We start from the raw sequence: 27,152 nt of genomic DNA on the forward strand, positions 1-27,152 counted from the left end.
TCTCTGCGCCCTTTAAAAGCTGTCGCCACCCTTCTGACTGGGTCTGTAACCTACTGATGACACATAATATGAAGAGGTCAATTTGGGAAATCAGGATTATGCCTTGCTTTCTGCTCACACATGTCCCGAGTCATCTGAAAACGTAAAAGTCTTGGTACAGAATTCAGGAATGAGGTCATCTCTGAGCATGTGCTCTGCACCCTCGGCGTGGAGGCCCTAAAGGTGGGAACACGCCTGAACTCTCCGAGCCCCGTGGACCCCAGCGTAAGCCAGCGAATGCATTTCCGACACATTCACACACTAGATGGCTGCCTCGTGATCTGAAGGCGTTAACACAGTCACAGCCTGCGTGACTAACGTCATGTAGAAGAGATACAGGCTCAGAGATAATTGGGTGAGAAGCACCGTAAGTGGGTACTAAAGGGACAAGAATAATTACACGATTTCTTCCTTCCATTTTTCAGACAGCACCAAACCTGATTTGCAGAAAGACTGAAATGCTACAGACCAAGATCCACTGTCTTGTTATCCAGTTCAGCGCATCCTAAAGGAACAGATCTTGCCAATCAATCCAGCGGCTGTCACAATGGTTACACGTAGTCATGCAGGTTTAGGGCGATGTCTCGGAACTATCATTCCCCGGCTCTCACCACTGGCAAGGTAAGAAGTAGTGAGAACGCAGACCCACGTCAGTCACTCAGAGCACATTTATTAGCACAGGAAGACCAGGATACACCTCGTTAATCTCACCCGCGGAGCTCAGAGCCTGGTAAGCCCCGCTCACACAGTACACCACACACCGGGTTAGAAAGGAGCAGCAAAACTGTTCATCAACAACTCCTCACTGATGACAATTCTTCCCCCCAAAAAAGTAGTATTAAAGGCTTCCAGTATATGTACAAACCTAAAATATGTTACATTTCTTAACATGAAGACTCAGTTTATTTTGTTTACTATGCATTAAAATATACAGAGCGCCTCTCCTAGTTCCAATTCTCGGATCATCTTGAGAAGTCCCTTGCTTTGTTTCTCTCTCCACCTTCTGTCCTTTCGCTGTCCTTGAGCAGACCGGGAAGCTGGACAGACGCCCGGGCTGGCGACTACAATGGATCCTGTTGTGTTCCCCTCTTGTGCTGCTTCCGGAGGTGGCCCTCACTGCTGAGGGTCGCCTCCTTCTGTAGGTTTTCCATGCCAGTCTTCCCAGCAGTTTCAATCCAGGGGTGCTGGAGAACCTGGTGGGCCGTGTAGCGCTTTTTAGGGTCGACCACCAGCAAGTGGCTCACCAGATCTTTGGCAGCTGTCGGGAGTGAGAGAAGAGGAGACAATGAGATGAACCGGTGGTTCTGCATTTTCTCACCCAGACGTGAAATAAGAACACAAACACCCACGTGAGCAACCATGGTTGGCTAAAAGGCTCTTCCGTATTCCAGAGCGGCACTGCCGGACAGAATTTTCTCCAATGGCAGTAATGTTCCATACCCGTGCTACCCACTGGTAGCCACTGAGCCTTTGGAATACGCAACTGAGAAACGGAATTTTTAACTTCATTTACTTTTAAATACAACATACCACTTGCCACTCAGTCAGCTCCAACTCACGGCAACTCTACGTGCTCCAGAGGAGAACTGTGCTCCATGTTGTTTTCAGTGGCTGTGACCTTTCTGAAGCAGATCGCCAGGGCCTTCTTCGGAGGTGCCACTGGGTGGATTCGAACCACCAACCTTTCGGTTAGTAGTTGAGCACTTAACTGTTTGCCTCACCCAGGGATTCTTATTTTTAATTAGCTTACATTTCGATGTAAATAGCCATGTGTGTGGCTAATGGTTACCATACTGGAGAGTACAGCCCGAGGGGATGTTTGTTCATTTCTCCAGAGCCACGGGGCCATGCCCACCCTTAACATCCATGGCACCCAGGACAAAAGAACAAATAGAGACTCACATACCATACGTCTACATGTTTTAAAGTTTTAAGCCAAACTACCAAGTTGCTAAATAAAAGATATTCCATATTCCTAACCTGATAAATGGAAACCCTGGTGGCGCAGCAGTCAAGAGTTGGGCTGTTAACCAAAAGGTCATCAGTTCGAATCCACCAGCTGCTCCTCGGAAACCCTATGGGGCAGTTCTACTCTGTCATATAGGGTTGCTATGAGTCAGAATCAACTCAACGACAACAGGCTTTGGTTTAAGCTGATAAATATGCCTTCATATTAACAAAACTGAAAAACACGTGTAAAGACACCAAATTAGTATAAACAGCACAAATTCAAAATTCACTTCACTTTCCACCCAAGACCATGACTGTTTCTGGAGAGAGGTGGTGGCAACTGGTGGGCCAGGTGGCAGGTGGGAAGGGAAAGGATGGCTCCCTGGCTTGCAGCTCTCCTAGGCTGGCCCTCTGAGCCTCCTCTTCCAATCACTGGAGAAATTCACAGGAAAAACACCCCCTTCTGCTACCTTTATTGGAGGAACCTGGTGCATTCCTCGCTCAAGGTGAGCTGCTCGGCCAACAATCACTCCCTCCCGTGTCCACTGACCAGCCACCTCTTGAGCACTGCGGCCACAGGCTTCTCCTACTCCCCAGTTCAAACGGGGCAAATTCTGCCCACAAAGTGCCCCTAGCCCCACAGCATCACTCTTTCACGGTCAATGAAGGACTCCAGAGTCCGGAAGGCCAGACTCATGTCCATGAGTGGACAATCTGGACACCCCAGCCAGCATGTCCAAACTCTCTCCACAATCCACCCCACCACCACCACCACCACAGACCCAGTCCTTGGCCACCCTTTGGCACAGGAGGACATGGCTGGGAAAAGAGATCTCACGGGCCTCGGAAGTGGGCTTGAGCCATTTGGGCAGGGAATTCTGGGGTCCTGGATAAGTGGTCTAGAATAGGGGACCTCGGCTCTGGGGCACACTGCCCAGGGCCCCACTGTCACCTCACTCTATGGGGAGGGGTATAGCCAGAGCAGGACCCTCTAAGGCACGTGGCCCAGGGCAAGGACCTCCTCCCCCCAACCCCCGCCCAAATCTAAAGACACTGCCGCACAGAACTTTCTGAAATGACTTTCAGGTCTTTGTTTCCCAAGGTGCCGCTTGAGCTCAAGATGCTCACTCTCCCTGCAGCCAGCCACTCCTCTCCCCGCCTTGTTTAATGGAAGAAAAAGGAAGGTCATCCCTCCTCTCCCCACCAACCCCAAGTGAGAAGAGAGAGGACAGAGATGGGAGCAGCTCGATGCCAATCTCAGAGGACACACTTGGGGGAAACTGTGAGGACAAAAATAAACAAACTACCACCCCGTTCTACTTTTAAAGTTAAAGACTCTCAAAAAAAAAAAAAAAACCTAGCCAGTTAAGTTGATTTCCACTCATCCGACTCACGGCATCAGCATGTGTGTCATGGTGTAACTGCTCGACTCAGGGCATCAGCATGTGTGTCATGGCGTAACTGCTCCATAGGGTTTTCAAGGCTGTGACCTTTCAAAGTGGCTTGCCAGGCCCTTCTTCTGAGGCACTTCTGGGGTAGGTTTGAACCGCCAACCTTTCAGTTAGTAACCGAGTGCTCAACCATGTGAGCCACCCAAAGACTCAAAACCCACAGTTACCAAGCTCTTGGTTTTACACGGGCAATGGGGAGTGCGCACAGTCAGCACAAACTAAGAAGATTCCATTTGGAAAAGAGCCAAAAGGGAGGAAGACCCTACATGCTCCCAGCCCACTAAGAAGTCACTGAGACCTTCGCCCCTTACCTGCCAGCGCCCTGTGCTCCAAGTAAGCCCTGCTCGGCCCCTGATCATTCACTTGTAAAATAACCATTTTCCATCTGCTCTAGTCACACACACTTCGGTACAGGAGACAAATGAGGGATCTATGTTTCTGGTATTTTTCAGTTCTGAGGTTCCTTCACTGCATTCAGGAAAAGCGTGTGGTGACTGCAATTGGTTAGACTTTTCACGAAACCTCAAAGCAGGTCACGTTATCAGAGTGCTACATAAACACAGGTGAGGCTACTGAGGACCTAAAAGATGAGGTACAACAGGTGACAGACCCCACCCGCCAGGTACCGTGCTGGGCTTCCTCCAGTCTAATTTCACGTCTGAGCTGAAGACCTGTTTGTTTTGCAGTCAGAACCCAGGAGAGGCCCTGCCCTAGAGCCCCGCCCCTCCTGCTGCTGGAAGCCCTGACTCTCACCTTCAGAGATGCTGTCCCAGTAAGGGGCGAGGAAGTCGAAGCGGCCCAGCTGGATGATGTTGAAGAGCTCGTCCTGGTCCCTGTCCGGGCTGCGGAAGGGGGGGAAGCCACACAGCAGGATGTAGAGGATGACGCCTGCAGCCCACATGTCCACCTCCAGCCCGTAACCTGCACCACGGAGGCAGAGAGGACACGGCAGCTGAGAGCAGGCTGGGCAAAAGCTGACGAGATAAATCACGGGGAGTCTTAGCTCTAGGTCCCAAATAAGAGGATCAAGGCTCTCAATAAGCAAGAAGCACCTCCAAACATAGGGGTTGGCTTTACTGCCCAACCATACTTCTTTGCTGCCACCTCCTACAAACATGGGGTCTACGTCAGTGTTACTCAAAGTCTGCCCCACAGGCCACTGTCACGTCATGATCTGTTTATTACCATCTGTGATAAAATAAGCCCAGCAATTGCAAGTAAGCATTTAGCAACTCTTAGGGCAATGTGATATGGCGGTGACATCCCAATGCACCATCAAGAACTCATCTCATTGAACAGGGTGATATCAGGCAGCTGTGGGGAGTCATGCGTGGCGCATGCAGTTAGACCACATGCTGGTCCACGCTGTATTGAAAATTTTAAAACTTAGCCACAGATAGTTTGAGAAGCCCTGGTCTATCCTAGCAATCTCTACTTCCTATCTGTTAATTGCTTTCTCTCTCATCTTAAAGATATCATTTACTGGCTTTGTAAAATAATTATAAAGAGACTGATGTTTATAAGCTGTATCCCCCGCCCCCCAACACACACACACATTTATACTTTCTTTAACAAAATTGGGATCAGACTATACATATTTTTATACTCTCTTATTTGCTTAATGTTATATCATGCCATTTCCTGTGTTAAAAAATTGTTTTCAAAAACATGATTTCTAATGATTGTTATTATTTCCTTTAATAGTGAATGAATCCTCTTTGTTGGGTTTAAATCATTTCTAATCTTTTGCAACAGTAAGTAATTCTGGGATGGACATCCCCGTGTATTAAATATTTGTGCGCGTCTCTGATTTACGTTCTTAAAATAACTGTGGGAGTGAAAATGTGCAAAGTAACATTCAGCAAGCGTTCTGATAAATACTCTCCAATCAAACTCCAGCAAAGGTGTGACAGCAGCATACGAATTTTCGAACATTTTCTAAAGCTTTTTACCTTTAAAGGAGAAAAAACACTTGGCAGTTTTCACTCGGAAGTTAGATATTCATTTGTAAACACAGAGTAAGGTTGTCAAGACACGAATCAGCAGGAAGATACTAAGGGAATAAGTTGCTGATGACCTCTGCCTAGCCAATTTTGATGGTCTTTTCTCAGTTCTCAACCACCTTTCCCCTCTTGGGAGGGCCTTATTTTCTATCACGTAAATGAGCACCCCTGGAAGAAATCGCTGGGCCTCCCCGTCTTCTTGAAGCTCACCCCTCAGCCCCTGTGATGTTGCACTTTCCCGATTCTCTTCCAGGCTGGCCTGTCCTCTCCTCCTTCTCTCATCCCCTAACTCCTGGTCTCTCTCAAAGTCCGTCCTTGGCCATCCTACTGGCATCACTAAGGAGCTCATCACTTCACCACTTCGGCTGCCACCTCTGGGTTGAGGAGTCTCAAAACCACACGTTCAGCCCAGGTCTGTCCCCTCCCTGCCAACCGGACAACTCCATGCACCCACCTGCTGTCTCCACAAAATCAGCATATTCAAGATGTACGTACCCATCATCATAACCCAAAAGAATATTGCTTCTCAACATGCTATTTTAGTTATGACTTCCCTAAGAGTTCCTGTCAACTATCTGCTTTCTTTCTTCCCTTACCCAGTTCACCAATGCCACCATTTAAATGACTTACGGTCCCACCGTATTCTCCCATCCTGTTGTCAGCACATCCAGTCCAAACCCCGCTGCCCAGTCTTCCCACTTGTGGGAAATCTAGCTTCAACCTACTCAACCGTGTTGCTGTTGTTAGGTGCCATCAAATTGGTTCCGACTCATAGCAGCCCTACATACAACAGAACAAAACACTGCCTGGTCCTGCACCATCCTCACAATAGTTGCTGTTTGAGCTCATAGTTGCAGCCACTGTCAATCCATCTTGTTGAGGACCTTCCCCTTTTTCCCTGACTCTCTACCAAGCATGATGTCCCTCTCCAGGGTCTGTCCCTCCTGATAACATGTCCAAAGTACATGAGACAAAGTCTTGCATCTTTGCTTCTAAAGACCATTCTGGCTATATTTCTTCCAAGACAGATTTGTTCATTCTTCTGGCAGTCCATAGTGTATTCAGTAACCTTCAGCAACACCGTAATTCAAAGACATCAGTTCTTCTTCAGTCTTCCTTATTTATTGTCCAGCTTTCACATGCATATGAGGCGATTGAAAATATGGCTATACAACCAACTGTACTTCCTTCCATTCCCTTGAGGCTAGTCTTCTCAGTGCCTCTACCTCCCACCCTCCATACATATTTTAATCTTCTCAACTTAGCTTCCCCTGCCAAGAAGTTATCCCTCCCCTCTCCCTACATCACCCCTACAGGCAATTCAGAGCCTTCCCATCTTACCTAGGGTAGGCAAACTGGCTTCTCCTGGACAACCACAGCAGCCAGTCCTTCACTTATTTGGAGTGATATAAAAATAATAGTGGTTTCCTTTTTTACATACTCTGCAGAATATGTCACTAAAACAGTTCATTGGATCTTCACGCAAGACACTAACAGATAATAAACCGTATTCTTGGGTTTTAAAATGAGATCCCCATTTTAAATACAAGGTTGGTACAAGAATTTTTAAGCCAGTTACCATCATGACTGCTTCAGTTCTTTCCCATCGGAGATGGCCTTGGGTCAGTGGCACAAATGACCTTGTTTGCTTGAGTTCCCCACCCAATTCTCCACCATCTCGCCTTTTGTTGTCCTGCCCAACACAGAGAAATACAAACACATACACACTCCCCAACCCCAGCCCCGATGAAGAAAAAGTTCTCCTGTTTGGGTCAAGGAAACCTGATTCAACTATTTTTACTGAACTCCAGGTCCACACCTGAGGCCAACTCTAAAATTATTTACTGCTACGTATTGAAAAAACATAAAATATTAAACACAAAACATCTCTCAGTAAGTGAGCTGGAGCCCCACAGAGTGACGTGTAGCACTTACCTTTCTCAGAAAGAATTTCGGGAGCTACATACGTAGGAGTCCCACACACAGTAAATATAGGTCTCACCACAAGCTTTGCAAGACCAAAATCAGCTAGTTTCAAGGTTGTAGATTTGTCCTCATTTCGCTGAACCTGTAAGGAACCCCAATCCCCCAAAAAACAAAATAGCAATGAGAACAAAGAAGGAAAAGTAATGAGACAATCAGTAGGCAAGTTCACAATAAGCAAACAATAAACCTATACAAGCTTACCGTGGAGCCTGACACTGACAAATCTCTGACAGGTGCCCTTATTTTCAACTAAAGAACAAATGAGTGAGACTGACTGTGCCGTCCAGTGTGGTAACCACCAGTCACAGATGGCTATTTAAATCTAAATTCAATTATTATATTAAAAATTCAGTTCTTCAGAGGCACTAGCCACATCGCAAGTGCTCAAGAGCTTAGTAGCGGCCAGTGGCTACCATATTGGACCACTCAGATAGAGAACATTTCCACCATTGCAGAAAGTTCTGTCAGGCAGCATTGAGTTCAAACAAGGATTAATGATCTTTTCAGCACAGATCAACTTTACTGAGAACCAGAAAATACCAATGGAGAGTGAAATACATAGGCTGGGAAGATAAAAAAAAAAAAAAAAAGAACTGAAAATTAGAATGAAGAACAGGCAAATAAGCAATAAACCAAAAAAAAAAAAAAAAAAAAACCCTTGCTGTCAAGTCGATTCCGACTCATAGCAACCGCATAAGCAAAAGAGGGATGTTAAATACTGGGACCTAATTTGGGGAGGAAGGAATCCTGGCGCCACACCAAAAAGTTGGTGGTTCAAACCCACCAGCCACTCCAAGGGAGAAAGATGTGGCCGTCTGCTTCCCAGGGGCAGATTACCCAATGAGCAAGGTACACATGGGCCACCAGGGGCAGATTGCCCAATGAGCAAGGTACACATGGGCCAGCAGGGGCAGATTACCCAATGAGCAAGGTACACATGGGCCAGCAGGGGCAGATTACCCAATGAGCAAGGTACACATGGGCCAGCAGGGGCAGATTACCCAATGAGCAAGGTACACATGGGCCACCAGGGGCAGACTGCCCAATGAGCAAGGTACACATGGGCCACCAGGGGCAGATTGCCCAATGAGCAAGGTACACATGGGCCACCAGGGGCAGATTGCCCAATGAGCAAGGTACACGTGGGCCACCAGGGGCAGATTGCCCAATGAGCAAGGTACACGTGGGCCACCAGGGGCAGATTGCCCAATGAGCAAGGTACACGTGGGCCACCAGGGGCAGATTGCCCAATGAGCAAGGTACACATGGGCCACCAGGGGCAGATTGCCCAATGAGCAAGGTACACATGGGCCACCAGGGGCAGATTACCCAATGAGCAAGGTACACATGGGCCACCAGGGGCAGACCTCCCAATGAGCAAGGTACACATGGGCCACCAGGGGCAGATTACCCAATGAGCAAGGTACACATGGGCCAGCAGGGGCAGATTACCCAATGAGCAAGGTACACATGGGCCAGCAGGGGCAGATTGCCCAATGAGCAAGGTACACATGGGCCACCAGGGGCAGATTGCCCAATGAGCAAGGTACACATGGGCCAGCAGGGGCAGATTGCCCAATGAGCAAGGTACACATGGGCCACCAGGGGCAGATTGCCCAATGAGCAAGGTACACATGGGCCACCAGGGGCAGATTACCCAATGAGCAAGGTACACATGGGCCACCAGGGGCAGATTGCCCAATGAGCAAGGTACACATGGGCCACCAGGGGCAGATTGCCCAATGAGCAAGGTACACATGGGCCACCAGGGGCAGATTGCCCAATGAGCAAGGTACACATGGGCCACCAGGGGCAGATTGCCCAATGAGCAAGGTACACATGGGCCACCAGGGGCAGATTGCCCAATGAGCAAGGTACACATGGGCCACCAGGGGCAGATTGCCCAATGAGCAAGGTACACATGGGCCACCAGGGGCAGATTGCCCAATGAGCAAGGTACACATGGGCCACCAGGGGCAGATTGCCCAATGAGCAAGGTACACATGGGCCACCAGGGGCAGATTGCCCAATGAGCAAGGTACACATGGGCCACCAGGGGCAGATTACCCAATGAGCAAGGTACACATGGGCCACCAGGGGCAGACCTCCCAATGAGCAAGGTACACATGGGCCACCAGGGGCAGATTACCCAATGAGCAAGGTACACATGGGCCACCAGGGGCAGACTTCCCAATGAGCAAGGTACACATGGGCCACCAGGGGCAGACTTCCCAATGAGCAAGGTACACGTGGGCCACCAGGGGCAGACTTCCCAATGAGCAAGGTACACATGGGCCACCAGGGGCAGATTACCCAATGAGCAAGGTACACATGGGCCACCAGGGGCAGATTGCCCAATGAGCAAGGTACACATGGGCCACCAGGGGCAGACTTCCCAATGAGCAAGGTACACATGGGCCACCAGGGGCAGACTTCCCAATGAGCAAGGTACACATGGGCCAAAATGTACCTTCCCACCAATCTGCAGTGCACAGTTTCACCTGTCCCCAACCACGGCAACGATGCGGTGAAACCCATAGGAAACCGCTCACCACGGATTAGCAAGTAAATACAATTAAGCCCTCATGTACCTTGCTCAGTGCAAGCAGGTGCATACTGTGCTTACTGGTTAATCCGCCCCTGATGCTTCCCTAAAGATTACGCCCTTGGAAATCTTTGCAATGGTAGATGATGTCTAGGAAAAGTTAGATCATAACACGAAAGAACCAGTAGGGTACCTGTGGGTGGGAATCGACTCAACGGTAGCGGGTTTGGGTTTTTTTGGTTAACATAAAAAATTAATCTCAAGTGGTGGCTCGGCAAGCATTTAGGTCACCATGATAGAAATAAAAAAACTGCACTTCACACCCACCAGAATGGCTATTAGGCAGCTGGGTGACACGAGATTCTCAATCGGCTGCTAACCAAAAGGTTAGCAGTTCAAACTCACTCAGCAGCTCTGAGGAGGAAAAGGTCTGGCAATCTGCTTCTGTAAAGATTACAGCCAAGAAAACCCTGTAAGTTCGTCCTTGCTGTCTTTACCTGGAAGCACAGGTAGCCAGGCAGTGCTCTAAGGATCTTGGCCCTCACAGCAGAAATGTCCCCAGGGACATAGCCAAACTCCACATGGAGGGACCCCTCCTGGACCCTGCATAGCCTGAGAGATTTGTGGCTAACACACTTTCTACAACAACATGGCGACACGCAGGGGAGAGAATGCCGTGACACTGCCCCCTGCTGGCAGGAGGACCCTGAACTGACCACACCCGGCCAACTTGGGCAGTTTGCCTCTGGTTCTCTTGTGGGCCTCTACATGAGGCTGCCTTACTTCCTGTGACTGAAATGACTCTTTGCTTGAAGAGTCAGCATTATGTACTGGTTGTAAGCACGGACTGTCAGCGTTCAAATTCCAGCTCACTGTTTATTATGAAACTGCGCCTGTTTCCCCAGGTGTGAGACAGGGACATGAATGACCTACCTTTTAGGAATTGTGAGGTTTAAGTGAATTAATACCTGTAAGGAGTCAGGAACTGTGCCTGGCACCTCAAAAGCACTATAAAACCCAAACCAAACCCATTCGCCTCCAGTTGATTATGACTCATAGGAACCCTACAGGACAGAGTAGAACTGCCCCCTAAGGTTTCCAAGGAGTGGCTGGTGGATTTGAACTGCTGCCCTTTCAGTTAGCAGCTGAGCTCTTAACCACTGCATCACCAGGGCTCCAAAAAAGCACTATATTAAAAAAAAAAAAAAATAGTGTTTATTAAATAAGCTGTATTATTTTAAAAACCACATCTATTGCCATCAAGTTGATTCTGACTCATAGCGACCCTATAGGATGGAGGAGAACTCCCCCACAGGGTTCCCAAGGAGGAAGTGGTGGATTCCAGCTGCTTTTGGTTAAAAAAAAAAAAAGGTTAGCACACAATAATTCACTTCTTAAGAGCAGAACTGACTTCATGCCAAGTAAGTGCAGAAAGCTGGTCTTTGATATCTTCCTCCTTCCCATTTAGGATCTCCTCATCCAAATCGAGAGGGCTACAGTGGTTCAGTCGTAGAATTCTCACCTCCCGCATGGGAGAAATGGGTTCAATTCCCGACCAATGCACATCACATGTAGTCACCTGTCAGTGGAGGCTTGGGTACTGCTCTGATGCCGAACAGGTTTCAGAGGAGCTTCCAGGTTAAGACAGACTAGGAAGAAAGGCCTGGAGATCTACTTCTGAAAATCAGCCAGTGAGAACCCTATTAATCACAATGGTCTGACCTGTAGCCGGTCATGGGGACGGCGTAGGACCAGGCAGTGTTTCGTTCCAATGTGGGTTGCCATGAGTCCCAGGGTCTTACTCAACAGCAGCTAACAACATCATCCAAACTGAAGTCCCCGTCAAAGCCTGTTCCCCGGTATCCAGAAGCCCCCGCTCAGGCATGGGCCAGGTTCAATCTCCACAGACAAAGCTCCGACTCTTACTTATCCAGCGTCTCACAGCAGAAGCGATTGCTCTGATCAGTGAGCTGAGCAGTTATTGAAGCACTATGCAGAAAAGTGACTGGGCTGTGCCTGGGCAATCTCATTCTAGTAAGAAACTCTGTGGAGACACCAGAGCTTTAGGAGAAATCAACTTGGCTGCAGGCAGGCGCCCTCATCCTGCGCTCTCTACTGGAGCTGGTGCAAAAGTTCCCACTGCCTCCACCAGCCTGTGGATGCAGGAGGGCCACGGGGAGGGCCCTGTTCCATCAGGACCACGGGCACGGCACAACCCAGAATGCATGGGGGGCAGCCATTCCTCCTGCGTCCCCAGAGAAGGAGACGGTCTCCATGATGCTTTGGTCCCGGAAAGCGTGCTTACGTCTCTGTAGCAGGATGAGGCATAATTACAGCGTCTGAGTCACCCGCAGGGCAACCTAATCAATGTCGCCATAATTAACCTAACCAAATGGAAAGTCAGAAACTTAGAACTACAATGCGGTTCTGCTCTGGCCTGCATATCAAGGCAGGCACAGCCCAAAGGGGACAGCGTGGGTAGCTACCCCAATTATTCGGGCTAGAAAACCTAGTTTGGAAGGGAAGGGGGGAAAAATAGTGCAGTGTCTAGTTTCCCAGCGGGCCATCTACATTATCCACACTTGTTGTATAATTGCTGAAAAAACATGTCTACCACAAATATTTGTAAATGTTCCCAAGCAAGTGATCAGCATGGAAAGCATTTGGCTGGCTGGCTGGCTGGCTGGCAACCAAAGTCATAAAACAATCTGTGTATTAATTATTTAATGAGAAATTAATTTGCTCTGGAAACTTTCACCTAAAGCACAATAAAAAAAATAATAAAAGCGTTTGGCTGATTTAAGATACCAAAATAAAACACGGCCATGCGCTACATAACATCCGTTCAGGCAATGTCCAAGGGCACGCACGTCTGTGGTCCCATAAGGCTATGACAGAGTTCAGGGCTTCCAGTCAGAGAACAGGACGTATGCGACGTAACTGGACGTAGCAGAGGTAATAGCTTCCTGCCCGCTACACGGGTATCTCAGGTCCCCTGTGTACACAGAGTCCTCGGCTTACGAATGAGATCCGCTCCTAAGTCTGCTTTAAGTTGAATTTGTAGGTAAGTTGAAGAGGTACATGTGGTTCTTATTTAGCGTCAGGTAGTCTAATGTTTGTCTTAGTATATAATATGTGTTTTACCTTTCTACGCATACGAAACACTTAAACACTTTCAGACCGCGCACTGTTTTCATGAGCCTCACGAAGTACTGTGTGCTCTCGTTATCACCAACTATTGTATTTAACTTAAATTTTTAATAGTCTTTATGGCGGTCCGTTCCTACATAGAAGTTGTTTGTAATTCAGACATTCATAACCCAGAGACTGCCTGTATATAATACGGTGTTCGCACAACGACCAAATCACATAACGTCCTATTTCACAGAACTTACCGTGGACACTAAGCAACGCATGATTACACATTTCCACATGAAATAACTGAAGCAACCCCTTTATCATGAAAGCCTCCAATCCCAAAATCTGGGACAAGTTAAATGTTTTGGAAACTCAGTCTTTTACTTTGAAGATTTATTATGTTAAATTTCCAGACAATGATGGATACATTTTTGAATAGCAGCTCTGTTTTTGAATTATTTTAGGGTTTTTTTCTAAAATATAGTACGCCGCCTCGGGCTTCTGCACAGTTTAGCTTTTCTCTGAGTCCCAGGGTCATCATCCCAGAAGCATAAAGGACGGCCTGAGATGGAGAGCAGAACCCGGGGCAGCAGGTTAGGAGGACTGCGTGAAACTTGTGGGGTCTCCGGGTGGCACAAACAGTTTGCTCTCAGCTACTAACTGAAAGGTTGGTGGTTCAAACCCACCCAGTGGCACTGCGGAAGAAAGGCCTGGCAATCTTTTTTCTATAAAGATCACAGCCAAGAAACTCCTATGGGGCAGTTCTACTCTGTAACACACGGGGTCACCATGAGTCAGAATTGAGCATATGGTAACAGCTTTGCTGGTTTTTTGTTTTTTTTGTTGTTGTTGTTATTCTTCGAGAAAGTGGCTTCAGACTGCTGGGTTTGTATAATTCTTTTGTCTCCACTTCTGCTGTCAGGAGTTATAACAACTTTCAGGTTTGTCAGGAAGCCCTGGTGGTGAGTGGTCAAGAGCTACATCTGCTAACCAAAAGGCCAGCAGTTCAAATCCATCAGCGGCTCCTTGGAAGCCCTATGGGGCAGTTCTACTTCATCCTATAGGGTCGCTATGAGTTGGAACCAACTCAAAGGGAGCAGGTTTTTGGTTTAGGTCTGGCTGTCAGTGTGACTTGAGGACTCTTACCTAGCAGCTTAATTACATTTATGTCCATGCACCGTGTGAGGCTTTGTTTTCTTTCCTAACAGGCACCTCACACTCTCGGGTTCAAATAGCTCCTATCTGAACCCCTGAAATGTAAATGAGACATTCTGGGACAATTCTTCCTCCTAGGCCCCTGGTGGAGCCTTGGTGGTGCAGTGGTTAAGAGCTTGGCTGCTAACCAAAGGTTTGACTCCACCAGCTGCTCCTTGGAAACCCTGTGGGGCGGTTCTGCTGTGTCCTATAGGGTCACTATGAGTCACAATTGATCTTTTTGTGTGTGTGTGTTTTGTTTTTTTTAGAGCCCTCGTGGCTTTTGTTTTAGGTTGTTAGGTGGTAGAGTGGTTAAGTGATATGCCTGCTAATCAAAAGGTCAGCAGCTCAAATCCACCACCCACTCCTTGAAAACCCTATGGGGCAGTCCTATAGGGTCACTATGAGTCGGAATCGACTGGAGCGCAGTAGGTTTGGGTTTTTTGTTTCATGTCTACGGGAATTCTGAGACCATCAAACTCAAGCCTCCACCCACAGGGGAAACGTGCCCAAGCAAACGGTAACATCAATTTAAATGCTATATTGCCATTTTCGCCTCTGAACACAAGGTGGCAACAGAGTATAGGCAGGCTGCTATTCTAAGATCCCCAACTTCTCACCTGCCCCTTAGTGTTCTCTGACTTTCCGCCCAAGGTTCCACTCTCAAGTGGCTATCAATCAGGACTCGAAAATGGCCCCGGTGACGCAGTGATTAAGCGCTCGCCTGCTCACCAAAAGATGGGGCAATCTGCTTCCGTAAAGATTACAGCCTTGGAAGCTCTGTGGAGCAAGTTCTACTCTGTCCTACAGGGTCGCTGTGAGTCGGCAGTGGGTTTTTTGGATGAGGACTGAAATGATCTTAGAAACCAGTTCCCACTGAAGTACCGTGCCTAAACCGAACATACATGCTGTAATCCGAAAGAATGACACGGAAAGAACCAGCGGGCCAAGTCCTTCCTGTCACACAGCCTGTGGTATGCCCATGGCGTGGCTTTGCTGTCTACACGCTGCCTCGGCTTTTTCTACCTAACATCTTGCATCCATTCAACGAATATTAATTAAACGCTTACCATCTGCCTGTTTTAGTCACAAGGGAAGTAGTGAATGAAACAGAAAGAAGTCCTTGCTTCTGTTCTCTTAATAAGGGAATAAATGGAGCGCTGGAAACCCTATGGGGCAGTTCTACTGTGTCCTATAGGGTCGCTATGAGTCAGAACCAACTCGGCACCTAACAACAAGAAGTAAATAAATATGTAATGTCAGGTAGTGATAAGTGCTATTTAAAAAAAAAAGGTAAAAAGAAGTAATAGTAATAACAAGGGATGATAAAGGCTATGTTGTCTAGCACGGTATCCACAAATGATAGGAGGCTATGTAAACTACGCACCCTCAGACCTGGCTTTCCTGAGCGTACTTCATCACCTACAAAATGAGGGAAAGGGTCTCTGACTTGCCGTGCAGACCGAACTCTCTGTCACGTTACAATCTACCAGGACTTGAAGCCATACAGCAGTAAAGGATCCCTTTCATTTCAGCGCCTCTGCCCGGGGACAGCAAATACGAGGTTAAGGTCAACCAGCCAAGCGCCTACCTAGCACAGCGAACAAGCAGTATCCTGAGAGGGTACACATCTTTATGTTCCTGCTTCCAACCTCTTCCTAGGAAATATAATGAACCTAAATAGAGCATGAAGCCCACAGTTATAGGCTCATGCACACAACTACTCAACATTCCCAAGGTCAAGGTCCTATCTAGTGACAGCCAAAAGTATTACAAACAGGATGATTACTGTCGTGGTTCCCAGGAACTATTCACGGGGTCCCAGTAGTGCCCTGAGGTCTGAGGAGGGTAACACATCAGAGGGGGGATTTACCACCTCAAACAGGCATCCCGGCTGAATTCCTGGGGGGCAGCCCACTTCAGAGTCTTAGAGGAATCGTCTTTTTCCTTGATTCTGTATATTCTGTCAAACTGACTGAAAGGGGTGTGAAGAATTTTGTCGAGCTATGGAAAAGCAGAATATCCTTGCCAAAAAAAAATGGTGCATTCACAATTAAGGGGGAGGATTAACAGCAAATCCGTGTCCACACAGAACGTCCGCTTCCACGGAGTCCCTCATCAGAAGACTCAATCAGAACGTGACGTCAAGTCGGCAAGGTTTCACACCTACGGCGGTGAGAAAGGGGATGATCGAGCTGTACTGCCTTCCCTCACACCTTTCTCCTTCCTTCCTCTCCACGCCCTGACCTAACCCCTGACATATGGGACAGCTGGAAGAAGCAGAAACAGAATCTGGGGGTTTCATGCTATTGCAACTAGATAAGTAGACCTTAGAGCCCAGAAACTTCTGGAACAGATTTACTGATTTGCCTCCTCAGACTAGGGACATTTAGAAAATAAGGAGTTCTCAGAAACCTACCCAGAGACCCTCACATGGCTCATGGAATGCTGACCCTCTGTTAGAGTGGTGATAACTGCCTGAACATTAGCACTGGGTGGACAACAGGGGATGGCTGTGATTCCCCTTCACTGAACGACCTGAGCTGAGCCTTCAGGGCTCCCTGGAGAAGTCAAGTCACAACTGGAAAAGGCGTTCATCGAGTTTCATACGTAGCAGTCAGCTTTCAAGTTGCCTTTGCTGTGGATAACTTACTGCAGAAAACAAATTATCAAACATCTAGACTTGTAGGTGACCGATTCAAAAGGCACTAACAGAAGAAAGAAGGACATAATTATCAAGATGGCCCAGTATCTAGAACTTTGAAGACTTTAAAATTTTTTCCTGAAACCTCTGGCTGTGTGGCCAAACCCTGGACAATATCTGGGTCCACTAACTCTGCAGATACGTTTTTATTTTTCCAGAAACTGCTATGTTGAATACTGAGAGCCACTCTTGCCAGTATCAGCCGAAAGTCACACCTGTAATGTTTCCTGACTGAATACAGCCTGTAGTTCTCAAGACCAGTTCTCTCTCTTACATACAAGTATTCTCAGTGAACTGATGAAGACTGGCTGATGGCCTAGAGGTCTATATCCCTGTACTGTTTCCTTAGTGATTATTGCTGAAATCCATATTTCTTATTTGCTAACAAGATACGCTGTTTAATCATTATCTATTCTTTAAACATTTACGCAAATGGTGTACAAATGAGTCCATGAATACTTGGGCCATTACTGAGAAGGCACGGACACCCCTGTTTTAGAGGCTAAAGGGAAAGAAGATTGAAGTTGAAGGTGGCAGAAGAAAAGTCTGGCTGACCAGGGGAAGACACGCCTTACAGAACCACTGACAATAAGCACAGAGCAAAAAGCACTGAGTTCTTCTTGGACATCAAAGGAGAAGTGGGAAAAGAACTTAGGGAATTAAGATGAACAAAATGATGGGACACGTTTATTTTTGCAGAAGAGTGGGCAAGTAGTGCTCTTGGGTGTTTTTATTCTTCTAGGTTGTCCTCGGCACACATGGGGACATCTGTCACTGCCCTGTCCCGTCACATTCTGTGGTTAAACACTTAGATGATCTGATGGGCTCTGATATCTAAAACCAACAAGAGGCCAGAACAAGGTACATACTTTGTCTTTGCAAGCTGTGACCTGTCTCCACAACCCGCCACCACCATTTCTTCTGGATTCCCAGGTTCTCTGCTCTAGCACTCCACAGCTGTGGCACCTGGGTTTGGGGGAGTGGGGAGGCTGGGAGAATACGCCCGTATGTCAGCCAGCGTGCCACAGCCCACCTTTGCATCTCAGTCCTCTCAGGCTGTGTCCACGGCAAACACCCATCCCTTCTCTTCCCCGTTTTCTGGGAGAGATTTTTCTCAAACGACTCTGCTCATGTGTGACATCTCTTCAGCCTCTTCCTCCACCCACACACCCAGCTTCTTTCCCTGATGTAATAACTCAGCCGATGGCCTTAAATAACCTGGCCTGGCCACTGCCCGTCCTGTTTTCGCTGGTCTCTGATCATCACCACTTCTCAGCCTCCTATTTGCTTCCTCCCCGTCCCCCAGGGCCCCGCCAACACCACACGGCATATTCTAACCCTGCCAAGGGAGCAAATACTGGCAGAAGGAGCAATTAACACTGATATTTCTGCAAGCTACAAAGTCTTCTAATTAAAACTTCTTTTGTAAGATCTCAGGAGTCTAAACAACAGCCCTAGGGGAAGAGGAGAGCCAGCATCTTATCAGTAAATGTGATCAGAAGAAGGAGAGAAACTCAGTAATATAGGCCTACAATGTCACTCTAGGGCCCAATCATCAGGTATGAATATTTCTGTTGATTAAAACAACATGATAAGCTTGCCAGATTCATTAAGAGCTCTTGGTATATTCAGGTTTCTCAAAGCAGCAATAATTACAGTCAGCCATGCCATCACACTTCCAACACGTCACTTTTCTAAGCTCAACAAAAACCAAAACCAAAACCAAACCCACTGCTGTCGAGTCAATTCTGACTCTTGGCGACCCTAGTGAACGTGAATTGATGGACGGTAGTCGCCATGGTGATACTGACCAACGTTAAATCTTAGAAGACCAGCCAAGTTTGCAATTATCGCTATCGTAAGTTTACAGATGACATCTTTCTAAACCCAGACAACGGGCCAAATGTCAGATGGGACATCCTTAACTCCATCCGAGAAACCAGAGCGCGCTGACCTTAGACAGCATTTAGACTTCTAACACAACAATATGGTGAGCTTTACTCACGCAGAAAAAAGACAAACAGGTTTTACAAATGTGACAGACCTGTCCATTTTGATAAACAAACAAACAAAAAAAAAACCCAGATAAATACAAGCTGATAAATTAAGCACGGGACAGAAAATATGTTAACCTATTCCACAGAAGATGGCTCAGATATGTTGTTCTCTGCAGTTTCTGAAGGAGCCATATCACCACACAAAAAAGGTTTTTTATGCTAAGAAAAAGTCACTTTCTTTGAAATTAGAAAGCAGAAAATGGTCTGGATAGCAGGTACAATCCATACTAAGAAACAAGGGCTAATTTATTTAGACTGAGAAATTAGAGCTATCCTGGATAGGCACACACACACACACACGCCTGCATACACTTCATCGCCCCTAAGCACTAAAAGGACGTACCCATAAACCAAACCCGCTGCCGTCGGTCGATTCCGACTCACAGCCACCCTACAAAAGCACATGTTTTGACATTTCAATCCAGGAGGAGTTGTCAAACAACTTCTCAGAGGCAGTTAGCTCTTCCACGCTAAACATATTCCTTGTCATTTTTCTACTTCCTGAAGCAAATGGCCCCCTGAAATCCAAACCAGTGCTGACTTTCTCCATTTTTAAAAACTGCTGACAAGTCAGTCCCTTAACACAAGAGCCTCTATTGCCCAGGAGAGCAGCTGACTCGAGACACGGGTCTCAGGCCCTTGGTGAGGAATGCAGGCTCAGCTGCCTGTCCCCAGAAGAAAACAACTCTACAGCGTAGGGACTCTCATTCTACACGTTGAGAAGCTGTGTGACCATGATAGTGCTTTGGTAGACATATCCCCGAAAGGTGCAGCTCATGGGACCCACCCAGGCCTCTAATCAGAATCTCTCCTGCTTAGACAACTGGGTGAAAACATCCGAGAGCCATGAAAGAACATTGCTCTGTGGCAATACCCAACATAGTGTCCATAGAAAAGGGAAGAGCGCATCACACATGGAGACCGTGTGGCCTCAGATCCAAAAGACCGCAGCGATCAAAAAGTGAGTGAAGAAAGGACAAGGACACCCAGCTAATGCAGAAATGAAATGTTTCAACAGGAACGTTATATGATGGTAATCCAGGCCACTCAGGCAGCCACTCAGATTACTTTGCAATCGTCTGCATTTGAGCAAAAACAAGGTTACTTGGCCTAATGGTCAACGTAGAACTCAATTCACCAGGTAATTAGCCTGACTCACTCTGCTGGTGGGAGCAGTTTACAGACAGAGGGATGCATTGGGATGGTGTTTCCAGGCTGGGTCAACAGCCATGGAAATTAAAGGAAATCAGCTAAATCCTTGCAAAAAAAATAATATGGCTCATCAAAAGCACCGTCTCCATTCCCTATCACTTTATCTGCAGTCATCCAGCTTTAAAATCACTACTGCTTACTCATGATATCCACCTTAACATCAGAATTGTTTTAAATGTAGTAACAATCATGGTAGCCGCCTGTGATGGAATACCATCTCCTAGGCAGCATGCTATATGGTCTTTCATCCATTCATTCACCCAACTTGGATTTACTGAATGTCTCCTGTATGACAGAAACTCTTTTTGGTCTCGTGGTACTATCTGAATTTTAAAAAAAGAGCCCCTGTTGTCATGGAACTTTTTCCACTAAGGGGAGAAAGAAAACAGATGAATAAATTAGGATATATTCAGGGCTACAAGAATAAAGTGGGTGAAGCACCAGAAGGTGGAGGCATGAGGCCCAGCTGAAGACTACCAGGAACGCACTTGAAGTCAAACAAGTCAGGTTTATTGACTCATTGCAACACGGTGAACGCACGTCATAGTGACTCACGAGGCACCTAAATAAGAGGGTGGGTAAAGGGCTTGTTTTAGGATTTGGGCTGTTAGGTGATTTGAGAGGGAGCTTAAGATAGCAGCCTTTTGCTCTGGATTGGATACTGTCAGGAAGTGGGGGTATGCTTGTTATTTTAGCAATCCTTATCTAGAAGGTTAAGAGGAATGAGGGGAGGCTATCACTCACTGTAGCTAGAGGAAGAGGGTATGTGCCCATATTTGTGGTGTGGACAATATTCTTGGTTTTGTTTTCGTCTGCCTTCAGACATTATCACAGAGTGGTCTTGCTTTTGTCTTGAGCCATCGTGATCAGAAAGTGGCCTTGTCTGATGCTATTTTGTGAAACTGTTTACATTCAACAGGAAAACTGCATAGCCAAGCCAGGCCCCAGTGGTCAGGCGCTGGTTTTCTCTTTCTCATGCGCAATCCTCCCTCAACCTTATGAATTGTTGTTGTTGTTAGGTGTCATCGTTGAGTCAGTTCCAACTCATAGTGACCTTATAGGACAGTAGAACTGCCCTATAGGGTTTCCAAGGAGTAGTTGATGGATTTGAACTGCTGACCTTTTGGTTAGCAGCAGAGGTGTTAACTACTATCCCACCAGGGCTCCAAGGTACTATTATTCTCTTTTATAAATATGGAAACTAAGTCTCAGAAAGGTGAAGAGCGTATCCTAGATGGAGCCAGGATTCAAAGCCAGATTACCTGCCTCCAGAACCAGGCTTTTACCCACTCCACACCCAAGCCCCTGCAGTGTAGAGCCTTCTGTCTAACAGTAGCCCCCACCCGACTGATACCTGGGCCAGATGTACAAAGGCCCAAGAAATTAAGTCCATGTGTTCTGTCAAGGTGACAGTATTTCTCTCCGAGGGACGAGGAGGCATTTTCCATTTTATTTAAATTTGAGGGTTTATTTCTCAAGAATTTAATCAAAATGAATTTATCTCGGTAATTTATGAGCTATAACCAAAGTATTAAATACTGAGACAAGTACGTGAAAATAATCTAAAAGTACTGTTCCAGGGCGTAAGAGTAACAGAGTATAAGGGAACTGGTATTTATTTTATCTCATATTTTATAAGCGCCTTCTCCCAAGGAGTATGTAACAACTCTCTGCACTTTCTAAGCAATTTTTCTGTAAACCTAACATTGCTCCAGAGTCCTGGTAGCACAGTGGTTAAGAACTCAGCTGCTAACCAAAAGGTCAGTAGTTCGAATCCACTAGGCGCTCCTTGAAAACCCTATGGGGCAGTTCTACTCCGTCCCATAAGGTTGCTATGAGTTGGAATCGACTCGTCAGCAACGGGTTTAACATTGCTTTAAAAAATAAAGTCTATTTTAAAAAGAAAAACAAATAACACCCTGTCCCACAGCAGCAAAGTTGGGACTTACCAAAAGGTTTTCCGGCTTGAGGTCCCGATGGACAATGCCTTTGTCGTGCATGTGGACGAGCGCCTTACACAAGTCCATGATCATGAGCGCGGCCTCTCGCTCTGGAAACTTCACACTCTCTATGATCGCGTCAAAAAGATCGCCTCCCCGCACGTACTCCATGATCAGGTAGATCTCCCTGGCCGTCTCGTACACTTCATGCAGCTTCACTATGTTGGGGTGCGAGAGGCTCTGGATAATCAGGATCTCGCTGTCAACCATGTCCTCCTTCCCCTTGAGCTTGGACTTGTCGATAATCTTCATCGCGTAGGCCTGCCTGGTGTCTCGGTGCCTGCACTCCTTGACCAGGGCAAAATTCCCGTCGCCGATGACCCGGCCGGTCTCGTAGTACTTCTCCACGTCGGCCGCGATGATGCCCGGGGGCCGGGGCTTCCGACCCAGAGGCCGCTCGGCCTTGTTCTCTTCCGCCCTTGCAGGCTCTTCATCTCTGAGAACCACCTTTCTCCCTGCCGGCACACACCCCTTTTTCTCCTTCTCGGCCTCCTTTTCCTCACCTCGAGTCCTAGGCAGCTTCTCAGGGTCAGCCCGGTGCTCTCTCAGGAGCCAGCCGCCATGCTTGTTCCTGCAAACATTCCTGGTGTCTTTCTTCACTTCCCTCAGCCCCTCGTCTGTGCCTGGTTGAGCTTCCACAAGTTCCTTCTTCGTCTTGACTGCTCCCAGAGGATGACTTTCTTGACGTTCTGGGTCTCTGTCCTCTTTCTTTTCTGTGTTCTTGCTGGGTCTCCTCAGGTCTTGAGTGGGATTCCTGGGACTGCTTCTGTGGCTGTCCCTCTTCCACCCTTCCTCTCCACCTGGAGGGTTCACCTCGGGAGACCTCCTGCAGCTTCTCGTCCTCACCAGCTTCTCCACCTCATACCTTGAGGACTTGCCCATGTCCAGCTCGCTGGTCCCTGTGGACAGCCTCTCCCTCTGCAGGCTCTGCTGGAGCTCTCTCTCTCTCTTGCACTTCTCGCATCTGACAATTTCCCCTGAGGTTTTTTCTATCTCCACCCCAAGGTGCTTCTCTCCACTTGCACGCCCCTCCTCTAGAGTCGCTTCCCTGGCGAGCTTGCTATTGGATTCAGGCTCCCACTTCCCCCTCACCCAATTCTGGGACCTCGCCCCGTCCTCTAGCGCCGGCTCCACGGGGGTCTTCCCTGGATGCCTGACGGCCACCTTGGACCCAGCCTCACCACAGCTCTTGGTAGTCTCAGTCTTCCCACAGTGGTGACCCTCTTTCAGAGCCTTGCTAGAAAGCCTGCTCCTCAGCCTTGGGGAGGGGGCCCGGCTATGCAGGGTCAGTGTCAGGGCCCGAGCTTTGTTGGGGTACAGTTCTTCTATAGCCATCTGAATGTTCTTCAATGTCAATGGTTCTTTTCCCATGGCTATGAAAGCATCCCCTTCCCTGAAGAAATCAGAGACGCTTTTGATTTCCCTGCCCTTGAGGTTGAATAGTTTCCTCACTCGATCATTCTTCCATCTTGGAAAGCCCAAGGCTTCTGAGATGTCCGCTATGAGCTGCTCAAATGTCTGCACAGACCGCCTGTTGAGGAGCAGGGTGATCTTCCGGAGGGGGTGCCCACCCAGCTTCACCACGGTCACAACCCTGGGCTTCTGCAGGCTGTTCTCAGCATGGACGGCGTGAAGGCCGTTCTGAGTGCTGAACATGGGCACGACAGAGCTGCGTGGCCCCAGGAACGGTTTCTCCAGATTCCCTCGGCCAGCAGGCAGGCATGAGCCCTGCAGCTTTCGCTCTGTGATTCTTGAGCTTAAATATTTTAGAGAGTGATCACATGGGCCTCGAAGTCCTACAACAGGAAAAGGAAAACAGTATTAGTCAGGATGAATTCAAAGAGCCCTCTGGTCTTCACCAAGGCTTTTCTAAAGATGGCCGATTCTACTATCAGGCTTGTAAGTGTGATCTTTGAGGCTCTTCTTTAGGTTTAATTCCAGACTCCTCTGTAAGAGACCAGGAGTGCAGAATGGAGTCAGCATTGGGCCTGAGGTGACTCCTCAGGCGATTCCTCCCCAGAATGGGGAGCCCTCTCTAGGTGAGGCCTGAGCCTGTGAACATAACTCTGGCTACTCCTGAGTGACCAGACCTCCAAGAACCTACAGCTGAGGTAAAAGGCCCAAGGTCTGCTGCCCAGGAAGCACCCACAAGAGGCCAGAACATTCTGAAACCACAGGGAACCCAAATCTTACCCACTTCTGTTTTGTTTTTTTTTTAATAATTTTTATTGTGCTTTAAGTGAAAGTTTACAAGTCAAGTCAGTCTGTCACATATAAGCTTATATACACCTTACTCCATACTCCCACTTACTCTCCCCCTAATGAGCCAGCCTGCTCCCTCCTTCCAGTCTCTCCTTTCATGACGGTTTTGCCAGTTTCCAACCCTCTCTATCCTCCCGTCTCCCCTCCAGACAGGAGACGCCAACACAGTCTCAAGTGTCCACCTGATACAAGTAGCTCACTCTCCGTCAGCATCTCTCTCCAACCCATTGTCCAGTCCCTTCCATGTCTGATGAGTTGTCTCCGGGAATGGTTCCTGTCCTGGGGCCAACAGAAGGTTTGGGGACCATGACTGCTGGGATTCTTCTAGTCTCAGTCAGACCATTAAGTCTGGTCTTTTTACAAGAGTTTGGGGTCTGCATTCCACTGTTCGCCTGCCCCCTCAGGGGTTCTCTGTTCTGCTCCCTGTCAGGGCAGTCATCGGTTGTGGCCGGGCACCATCTAGTTCTTCTGGTCTCAAGATGATATAAGTCTCTGGTTCATGTGGCCCTTTCTGTCTCTTGGGCTCATAGTTATCCTGTGACCTTGGTGTTCTTCATTCTCCTTTGATCCAGATGGGTTGAGACCAATTGATGCATCTTAGATGGTCGCTTTTTAGCATTTAAGACCCCAGACGCCACACTTCAAAGTGGGATGCAGAATGTTTTCATAATAGAATTATTTTGCCAATTGACATAGAAGTCCCCTTAAGCCATAGTCCCCAAACCCCCGCCCTTGCTCCGCTGATCTTCGAAGCATTCAGTTTATCCTGGAAACTTCTTTGCTTTTGGTCCAGTCCAGTTGAGCTGACCTTCCGTGTATTGAGTATTGTCCTTCCCTTCACCTAAAGTAGTTCTTATCTACTAACTAATCAGTAAATAACCCTCTCCCACCCTCCCTCCCTCCCCTCCTCGTAACCACAAAAGTGTGTGTTCTTCTCAGTTTCTACTATTTCTCAAGATCTTATAATAGTCGTCTTATACAATATTTGTCCTTTTGCATCTGACTAATTTCACTCAGCATAGTGCCTTCCAGGTTCCTCCATGTTATGAAATGTTTCACAGATTCGTCACTGTTCTTTATCGATGCATAGTATTCCATTGTGTGAATATACCATAATTTATTTAACCATTCATCCGTTGATGGACACCTTGGTTGCTTCCAGCTTTTTGCTATTGTAAACAGAGCTGCAATAAACATGGGTGTGCATATATCTGTTTGGGTATAGGCTCTTATTTCTCTAGGGTATATTCCAAGGAGTGGGATTAAAAAAAAAAAAAATTTTTTTTTTTATGATAGTTCTATTTCTAACTTTTTAAGAAAACGCCAGATAGATTTCCAAAGTGGTTGTACCATTTTACATTCCCACCAGCAGTGTATAAGAGTTCCAATCTCTCCGCAGCCTCTACAACATTTATTATTTTGTGTTTTTTGGATTAATGCCAGCCTTGTTGGATTGAGATGGAATCTCATCGTAGTTTTAATTTGCATTTCTCTAATGGCTAATGATTGAGAGCATTTTCTCATGTATCTGTTAGCTGCCTGAATATCTTCTTTGTGAAGTGCGTGTTCATATCCTTTGTCCACTTTTTGATTGGGTTGTTTGTCTTTTTGTGGTTGAGTTTTAACAGAATCATATAGATTTTAGAAATCAGGTGCTGGTCGGAGATGTCATAGCTGAAAATTTTTTCCTAATCTGTAGGTGGTCTTTTTACTCTTTTGGTGAAGTCTTTAGATGAGCATAGGTGTTTGATTTTTAGGAGCTCCCAGTTATCTGGTTTCTCTTCGTCATTTTTGGTAATGTTTTGTATTCTGATTATGCCTTGTATTAAGGCTCCTAATGTTGTCCCTATGTTTTCTTCCATGATCTTTATCGTTTTAGTCTTTATGTTTAGGTCTTTGATCCACTTGGAGTTAGTTTTTGTGCATGGTGTGAGGTATGGGTCCTGTTTCATTTTTTTGGAAATGGATATCCAGTGATGCCAGCACCATTTGTTAAAAAGACTATCTTTTCCCCAATTAGCTGACACTGGGCCTTTGTCAAATATCAGCCGCTCATATGTGGATGGATTTATATCTGGGTTCTCAATTCTGTTCCATTGGTCTACATGCCTGTTGTTGCACCAGTACCAGGCTGTTTTGACTACTGTGGTTGTATAATATGTTCTAAAATCAGGTAGAGTGAGGCCTCCCACTTTCTTCTTCTTTTCCAGTAATGCCTTACTTATCAGGGGCTTCTTTCCCTTCCATATGAAGTTGGTGATTTGTTTCTCCATGACATTAAAAAATGTCATTGGAATTTGGATCGGAAGTGCATTGTATGTATAGATGGCTTTTGGTAGAATAGACATTTTTACTATGTTAAGTCTTCCTATCCATGAGCAAGGAATGTTTTTCCACTTACGTAGGTCCTTTTTAGTTTCTTGCACTAGTACTTTGTAGTTTTCTTTGTATAGGTCTTTTACATCCTTGGTAAGATTTATTCCTAAGTATTTTATCTTCTTGGGGGCTACTGTGAATGGTATTGATTTGGTGATTTCCTCTTTGATGTTCTTTTTGTTGATGTAGAGGAATCCAAGTGATTTTTGTATGTTTATCTTATAACCTGAGACTC

The 27,152-nt window shown here is 47.0% G+C and overlaps 1 protein-coding gene across 1 annotated transcript; it reads right to left on the bottom strand.

The window, feature by feature from the left end:
- Window positions 1–347: 347 nt before the first annotated feature.
- Window positions 348–24,079, bottom strand: DCLK3 (doublecortin like kinase 3). The gene is made up of 4 exons (XM_010595584.3): window positions 22,229–24,079; window positions 7,379–7,511; window positions 4,194–4,361; window positions 348–1,297 (listed from the first exon to the last, which is right to left on the bottom strand). The coding sequence occupies exons 1-4, from the start codon at window positions 23,933–23,935 to the stop codon at window positions 1,101–1,103; spliced, it is 2,205 nt and encodes a 734-aa protein (XP_010593886.2). The 5' UTR covers window positions 23,936–24,079; the 3' UTR covers window positions 348–1,100.
- Window positions 24,080–27,152: the final 3,073 nt, after the last annotated feature.

This window comes from Loxodonta africana, chromosome 27 (genome assembly GCF_030014295.1).
Source record: "Loxodonta africana isolate mLoxAfr1 chromosome 27, mLoxAfr1.hap2, whole genome shotgun sequence".
NCBI lineage: Eukaryota > Metazoa > Chordata > Mammalia > Proboscidea > Elephantidae > Loxodonta > Loxodonta africana.